This window comes from Adiantum capillus-veneris, chromosome 16 (genome assembly GCF_014529385.1).
Source record: "Adiantum capillus-veneris isolate H3 chromosome 16, ASM1452938v2, whole genome shotgun sequence".
Lineage (NCBI taxonomy): Eukaryota > Viridiplantae > Streptophyta > Polypodiopsida > Polypodiales > Pteridaceae > Adiantum > Adiantum capillus-veneris.
In genome coordinates, this window is record NC_140946.1 from 115,695,215 (window position 1) to 115,703,906 (window position 8,692).

General features: G+C 41.4%; 1 protein-coding gene across 1 annotated transcript; it reads left to right on the top strand.

The window, feature by feature from the left end:
- The first annotated feature begins 2,273 nt into the window (after positions 1-2,273).
- On the top strand, positions 2,274-4,558 carry LOC147439697 (uncharacterized). Its single transcript, XM_086484053.1, has 2 exons — positions 2,274-3,051; positions 4,449-4,558. Exons 1-2 carry the CDS (start codon positions 2,274-2,276, stop codon positions 4,556-4,558), a joined length of 888 nt encoding a protein of 295 aa, XP_086340179.1.
- Positions 4,559-8,692: the final 4,134 nt, after the last annotated feature.

Genomic DNA, 8,692 nt, shown 5'->3' on the forward strand with positions numbered 1-8,692 from the left:
GAGAGGAAAGATTGAGTGAGGTGATAGGCCTACAGAGAGCAAGAGCAGTATATGACAACAATAAATGTGTGATAGGCCTACAAAGTAAAACAGCAATCTGTGCTCCTACACAAAGAGTTAGAGAGAGACAGGAAAACGAGAGAGCGGGAAGACAAAGAGTTGGCTGACGTGCATAGTTAAGAGCTACAGAGCCGTCTTCTATATTTGAAAAAGAGACGTGGAAATAGTAATGGTGTAAAGAGCTGGCTGACGTGCATAGTTAAGAGGTACAGAGCCGTCTTCTATATTTAACAAAAATCTGTGGAAATTCTATATTTGATTAAAAAGTTGTTCAAAAGAATATATCGAATTGAACTAATAGAGATGGTTTTATGTACCGGTTATAAAACCTCTGTCCGGGACAAGGTTTTTGGTCCACCTATTCATGCATCCACCCTCTAGGACAGGTTTCCTCAGATCGACCAGACATAACCACCAGGGTTTTCTTCTTGAAACACTCGAGCATGATGAAGTATATCTTAAAACAAGATATTTTTGGGAAAGTGGTGGCTTACATGTCTGTCGTGGAGTTCCAAAAGAGAGGCTTGCCACATTCTCATACATTATTGATTCTAGTTCCTCGATGTAAGCCTCAATCAAGATTTGACTATGACAAGATGGTTTGTGCAGAGCTGCCAGATAAAAATCGATTTCCAGTGTTGCATGATATCATTGTTAGTTGTAGCATTCATGGTCCATGCGGTGAGTTCAATTGTTCATCTCCTTGCATGGTTGATGGCCGATGTATTAGAAAATATCCACATTCATTTTGTGAGCAAACAAGCATGGATAATAATGGCTACCCCATTTATGTGCGACGAAACAATGGCTTCACCGCCAAGGTTAGGGGTTCTACTATAGATAACCGATGAGTTGTGCCATATAATCTTATTTTGTCAACACTATTTAATGCGCATATCAATGTTGAGGTATGCTCGACAATTTCAGCTGTCAAGTATGTCTATAAGTACATCTACAAGGGGCATGATAGGGCAGCTATAAGATTCCATACATCGGTACGTGATGCAGAAAGGGTGAACATTGATGAGATAGACATGTACATGGATGGCCGCTATGTATCTGCATCTTAGTCTTGCTGGAGAATTTTTGAATATCCTTTGCACAATGACGCACTAGTTGTTCAGATATTGAGCGTGCATGTTTCGGCTAATCAAATGGTGACTTTTTGAGATAATGATAGACTTAATGATGTCTTGCAAAGAGATAATGCAGAGAAGGACACTTTGACAGAGTGGTTCACATGCAACTTGGAGAATCCTGAAGCAAACGATAGTTTGTACATTGATTTTCCTCAAACGTGGGTGTGGAATTCGGGTTCCAAGAAATGGACAAAGAGACGTCGTGGGGACACTATTGGGTGGATGTATCTTGTGTAGCCCTCTGCAGGTGAACGATATTATGTCCGTTTGATTTTGACTATTTGTAAAGGATGTAAATCATTTGACGATCTACGCTCCGCATATGGTGTATTGTTTCCAACATTCAAGGTAGCATGCATTGCAAGGGGTATCTTGGAAGATGATGGGGAATGGTTCGGATGCATGGAGGAAGCTTGCAGTACACATACAGGCTTGCAATTGAGACATTTGTTTGTGACCATTCTATTGTTTTGTGAACCCTCCTCCCCTCATCTCTTATGGGAAATATTTTGACATTTTTTGTATGAGGACTATCAACACATGTTGGAGATGAGATATGAGTCGTTAGATGGTTGTACACAGGTTGCTGAAGGCTACGCATTGAGAGATTTGCATAACATTCTTGGTAATTTTGAAAGAAGTTTAACTGTATTTCCTGGAATTCCAATGCCTGATAAATGCTTTGTGACACGTGATGAAAATAGCTTTCTTTTCCAAGAGCAATGCCTTGACACAATGCAAGAGCTATCCATGTCACGTGAAATGAAGCAGAGTCTAAATGAAGATCAAAGGATTGCTTTTGAGGTAGTGTTGCATGGATTGACTATTGATGGTGGGGCTATTTTTTTCCTAGATGGTCCTGCAGGGACTGGGAAAACTTATTTGTATAATTGTTTGTTGTCACGTGTGCGTGGAGAAGGAGAAGTTGCATTGGCCACAGCATCTTCTGGTATTTCAGCATTAGTATTGTGAAATGGACGCACTGCACATTCTAGATTCAAGATACCCTTGGACCTTGATAGTTGTAGCACATGCAATATCCTTGTTCAAGGTTAACTTGCTGAATTGCTTAGAATGTGCAAGTTGATTGTGTGGGATGAGGCTCCTATGATGCATCGATATACCTTCAAAGCTTTGGACAGATCTTTGCAAGATATCATGTTCTCAACAAATCCATTTGGTGGAAAAGTGTTGCTTCTTGGGGGAGATTTCAGAGAGATCTTACCAGTGGTGTTCCAGGGAGCGCGTGCTGACATTGTTGACGCTACACTTTGTCGATCGCACTTATGGAATCATGTGAAGATTCTTAGATTGGCAGATAACATGCGTGTGGGAGGTGGTGATGTTGCAAATTCTGCCTATAGAGAATGGCTTGTGGATGTAGGAAATGGGACTTTGACAATCGTTGATGAACAAATGATAGAAATCCCCTGTCACATGGTGCTTTCTTCATCCTCATTGGATTTATTGACAGGTTGCATCTATTCAAAAATTGATAAAGATGTGGTCCATGCAGAATACTTCAGAGAGCGGGCAATCCTTGCTCCAAAAAACTCTGAAGTTGATATTGTCAATGCTAAGGCCCTGTACACAATGAAAGGTGATATTGTGCAATACTTTAGTGTCGACTCTGTGGCGGAAAACTCGATGCAAGATCCTTTCTTATACTCTTTGGAGTTTTTAAATAGTCTCACCTTGGGTGGTGGATTTCCAACACATTTCTTGGAGTTGAAAATGAATGCCCCAATAATTCTACTACGGAACATTGATCCAAGTCGAGGTCTATGTAATGGGACACGCTTGGTGTGCAAGGCATTTCATGCAAGAGTTCTAGAGGCAGAAGTTATTACAGGTACATGGGTAGGCACTCGGGTTTTCATCCCTCGAATATGTTTTGTGCATTCTGGTACAAAGTTGCCATTCGTTCTTAGACGGAGACAGTTCCTAGTTAGATTGGCTTTTTGTATGATGATAAATAAGTCACAAGGACAAAGCATTGCCATGTTGGACCTATACCTCGTGCCACCGGTCTTCACTCATGGACAACTGTATGTTGCATTGTCACGTGCACGTTCAGCCATTGGAGTGAAGATTCTCCTATGTGACATTGATGTAAATGAAACAACTGCACTAACAACAAACATTGTGTACCATGAGATATTAAACAATTCCATATAAAGTTTCCAATCCTTCTTTCTATATGACGATAAATAAGTCACATGGCCAAAGAATTACCATGTTGGGCCTATACTTGGTGACACCGGTCTTCACTCATGGACAATTGATGTTGCAGTCTCACGCGCGCGCTCAACTGTTGGAGTGAAAATTCTCCTACGTGAAGTTGATGTAATTACAAAACAATTGCACTAACAATAAACATTATGTACCATGAGATATCAATCAATGCCATATGAAGGCTCCAATCCTTCTCATCGTTGTCTTCTTCTTTATATATGTTTCAAATCATAAAATATTTTGTGAATTAATTTTATACCTCTCTCCATAACATATACTAAACTATGTCATGTGAAGGTTTTGTTCCTTCCTCACATTGTCTATTTTGTGGTTTCTATTTGGGTATATAGATCATGGATCAAATGACTTACATCTCCGAGGTGTCCTTTCTATTAAATGTAGAAGATCATCCACATCCTGGTATGTTTTTGTCCACCATTAAGACATGATGTGGAGACTTATTGTGTTATCTTTGGGACCTTGATTTTTTTCCATTATTTTAAGTAGAGCCACTTTTTTGGTGTGCACCTTTTCCGCACAAAAAAATTGTTAGGACCATCCGCAAGAACCACAAGACCAGGTGTGTGTGCATGAAATCATAAATTCACTTGGCATAAAGTAAGATTCATGGTTTTTTTGTTTCCTTACGTGTTGCGGACCTTAGGAAGTTGCCATCTATCGATATCTTTACATTGCGTATTTTGGCATACTCCTCGGACGTTGAGTACGGTGTCTACTCGGTAAGGAAGGAGCGTGTGTCTTCCCAAGATGAAGATGATGCTCAATGGTTTGCTAGATATGAAGGATACTCCATTCCCGATGATTGGGAGTACCTCCAGAGTTCTAGGTTCACTGAGTTGATCTACCAAATCTACTTGCCTAAACAACTTGCATGTTTGGTAGTACCATACATAGCTGCAATAACTGGTATGTGTAAATTGTTGTGTTTGGTGCTTCAATTGTATTATTTTTAAAAAAGTCTCCCTTTTTTACTATTACTGTTTGTTAATCCAGGAGATAATCAACCTTGGGATGGAAAAACGGTCCTTAATTTAGGAATGGAGAAACTCCAAGCTGATTGCCAATTGCATGATGAAGCAAGCTACATTGATATTACCTCTTAGATCATTTGTGGCACGATAATGTCCTTGATTGTGTTTGCTTCTATGACAAACATATCAATAGCTTTGCCATGCTTGTGATCCATTTTAGGCAATGTTCTTTGAAAATCTGGATACATTTCTAAATGTCTTGGTGTTTATTATGACTTTGTAATTCTATACAATAGAGTTTTCCACTTGCGATTTGAGTTTGAGGGATCTAACATATTAGGTTCATATCTTAGAGATCTTTGTTTAAGCACAACAATTCTATGCATTCATCCTCACGTTTGTGAGAGGATAGATTGCTATGTTGAGAGAGAGAGAGAGAGATGTGCAATAAGGAAGAGAGAAAATCATGCATGCTGCTTGAGGAAAACATTAAAGTCTCTCTGTGTCTTTTCTTGAACTTGCACCTCTTATGCTTTGTGTAGATTATGTTTTTTTGTATGATAAGATGTTATGTTCTGTCATAAAATCTAATATCTAACCAACCCAAATTATTTTCTCATATTAAATTGATCACTTAATGTGGGAGAATAAACGGGAACAAGTGTTAAGATATAGATATGTGCTTATAGATCTATCTCAACACGGGGCCAATAGTAAAGGGGCCCAAATGGGAGATGGTCTATCAAGAGCAAGGCTAACCAATGGAGCATAAGACCTTAGGGTTAGCTTCATTGAAGACCTCCAATAATGTGTGTAAAAGTCCTTTGACCTTAGGTATGAGCTTGAGGTGGGAACCCGGCCCAAACTTGAGGTGCTTCTCATGCTTGAGGTGCTTGTCCTGCTTGAGGTGCTTCACTAGCTCCATGCTTGAGGTGCTTGACTTGGTGCATCATTAAGGTGCTTGAGGTGCCTTGAGAAGCTTGCCTGAGATGCTTGTGGGAACACCCCCTACTTCAAGTGCTTAGTCATGCTTGATGACTACGGGGCTTGCTCATCCAAAGTCAAAAATATCCCTACAAGGAGGGGGGCGAGCCTACAAGGGGGGGGATGAGAGAGAACACACACACACACACACACACACACACACACACACACACACACACACACACAAGGGAAGCCCCAGCTTGAAGAGGCAGCAAGGACACTTGTCAAGTTCCTCCTCATGTTGCCCTCATGGTGTGCCGAAACCTATTGGTTGGCCACCCAAGGGGTCCAATGATAATAAAGGATATTTAATTAATTTATTTTGCATTTATCAAGTCCTCTCTCTCAAAGGGGAAAGGGGGACACTTGTCCCAAGGCTATCCCTGTTGCTTGTAATGGCTCTTGCTTGTGATTGGCTAGGCCTGGAGGGGTCCAATGAGCTTCAAGCATGAGCTACAAGGGGGGGTCAACCCAAGCAAGCTAGGGGGGTGCTTAGGGGGTATACTCACCCACACACACTCACAAACACTCTGATTGTGTACTATGCAAAGTGCAAGAGCTCCCTCTCTTTCTCCAAGCAAGTAGAGGTTGAGAGCCTACACCAACACTCTTGGCTATGGAGTGCAAATCCATCCAAGAGCCATGCTTCAATGCTTGAGCTTTCCATCTATTTCTTCTTCATTACTATGCTATTATGTATGCTAGCACAAGAGTTATGATAAGTGAGGAACTAGCTCTTTCTCGTATGAAATGTTTCTTCTTCCTCTTCCCTACCCTCATTCCCTGCTAGCTCTCTCCACCTTCGAAGGTGTTTGAGGTCTTGGGACTGAGGCTTGGTATAGTTAAAGCTTTCTTCAAGTTTAGGTTTTGCTATGATGGTGATGCATGAAGCTTTCCATCTTCATTGCTTCACCTAGGTCCCAAGGAACACAAAGAATGTATTGTAACAAGTCTCTCTTTATGGGAGAAATCATAATACAAATGCCTATTGGAGGGGGGGGGCGGCTCCACATAAATCCGGTCCTCAACTGTTGTCATGTTCTCTAAATTCTCTCTCTTGCAAAAGTATTGTCTATGCCAAGTTAACTAATTGCTATGATTATGTTGCTATCTTCAATTATGTCTACCCGCTATGCTCACAAAATCATTTCTTGAAAGTACTCTCATTAAATTCTGCTACTCTCAAATTGAATAGGCAAATTCCATTACATTGGTATCAGAGCATTTGGTTTCTTTTTTCTTGCTTAAGAAGAGAGGTCCTTAAGTAGCCTATAAATGGTTGATGTTGTTAATTATAATAGAGTAAGTGGAACTGGGATCTAATATCGGTTTTGTTAAGCCCACTATGTGGGGGATGGTGCACACCTCGGGAGCTTTGGACTTAATAATGGAGTCATTTTAGACTTGCCTACGGCTTTACCATTATTGAGCCATAAGAAGTCCGAAAGGAGCTAGCCCTTGGCAACTCTGCTATGTTAGACCTACTCCTCTACTCTCTATAATTAACCACTTTGAGCCGTGGGTGTAGATACTTAAGAGCCGATTTTCAAAGGCTAAGAGGAGTGGCAACTAAGGTTTTGTATTGCCAAAGCATACACTAAGTATAAACATAAATTTTGTTAACATGGCTGACAATAATCAAGAGAGTAGAATGAACATTGATAGCTTTGATTTTGCACATGAAGGTGCTAATGATGATGCTCCCATGTTTGTGAATTATCTCGTCACTAGGTTGCAACAAGCTATGGGCAACCCTGTTTTGCAAGCCAAAGTTACTCAACAACTTCGTGCTTATGGAATTTCCCTTCCTCTCCCAGAGGAGAGAGAGCTTAGGAGGCCTCTTGAAGAGACCCCCAAAAGAAGACTCTCTCCCATTCGAGAGGAGGAATCCAAAGAGAAAGAAAGCAATGACAGTCTATGTTCTTCTGAAGATGTGGCTCCACGAAGACGGCGGTCTAGACGATCGCCTACTCCTCCCAAGAGGAAAAGAGCAACCCATAGTCCTTCTCCTCATCACTCTGAAAGGCAAGAGAGGAAACAAAGGAAGAAAAGGTCTAGGAAGAGGTCACCCTCTTCTCCTTCTTCTTCACCTTCCTCCTCTTCCGATGAAAGTTATGGCTATTCTCCTAGAGAATACAAGAGGGGAGGACATCGCAAATCATTTCCTGCATGGCGAAGGTCACAAAAGCTAAAGAAGTTCAAGGAGGGAGGAAAGAGTATCTCTTTTCTCACCTATGATGGCACCTTTGGTGCTACCAACAAAGTGTTGGCCTTCATCCAGCAATTTGATGCGGCCTTTGGGGACGAGGGCTTCACAGAGCCCTCCAAGCTACGCCATGTAGCTATGCACTTCCAAAAATCAGCTCGTCAATGGTGGGCTAGCCTTTGTGGCAATGGAGAAGCCCCAAAGACATGGAAAACTCTACGAGTTCCATCATGAAGAAATTTCTTCCAAGTGATACTAAAGATAAAGTTCTTACCGAATGGCGCGGCTGGAAGCTTCTCTCTCATGAGTCTATCAACAAGTATGTAGACAAGTTTTGGGATTTACATCTCAAAGCTACTGTCTTTCAAAAGATAGACTTTGCCGAGCAAAGACAGCAATTATGTGCGGGATTACCAAAAGAGATGGCCGAATACATCAACTCTCAACGGCCCGGTACTATTACCGAAGTAATCCACCACACCATGGTTGCTTCACGCATCAATTTCCATCAAGGGGCTAGACGTAATGTCAAGACCATGGAAAACAAAGATAAAAATGATGCAAAGGGGAAATCCAATGCTCAAAATAATTCCCAAGGCACTTCCAACAACAACAATAACAACAACAACAATCGGTCCAAGGAGAAGGGAGTTTACAAAGGTAAAAACAAACTCTCTCCTGAAGAGCTTGAAGCTTTTCGCAAGGACCATAAGTGTTTCAAGTGTGGGGAACAAGGACATGGCTATCGTTCTTGGCCCAAGAAGAATACTCGCAATGAGACTCCTAGGGCATCCACCATCGAAGCTCCAAAAGAGGATGCTCATTGCAAAGGATCATCACTTTCCTATGCGTGGGGAAAGGTAAGAGAGCATGATGCCTTCATCTTGTTTGACCCAGGCTCTACTCTCAACTTCATATCAATAGAGTTGGCCACCAAGTTGGGCATTCAAGCTTTTGAGATGGGAGATATAGTAACAGCTGATGCATCTTTCAAGGGACAACAAGCCTCCGTTACTCCCTTGATTGGGAAGTTGAGGCTTCATGTCCAAAGCTATGTCGACAAAGAAGACTTCTTC

What these genes read in the sequence shown, in the direction of transcription:
- LOC147439697 (XM_086484053.1), top strand. Translation starts at nt 2,274, where the DNA reads ATGTGCAAGTTGATTGTGTGGGATGAGGCTCCTATGATGCATCGATAT. An exon ending in AGAGGCAGAAGTTATTACAG is followed by an intron (nt 3,052 to 4,448) that starts GTACATGGGTAG and finishes TTGTTAATCCAG; the next exon opens with GAGATAATCAACCTTGGGAT.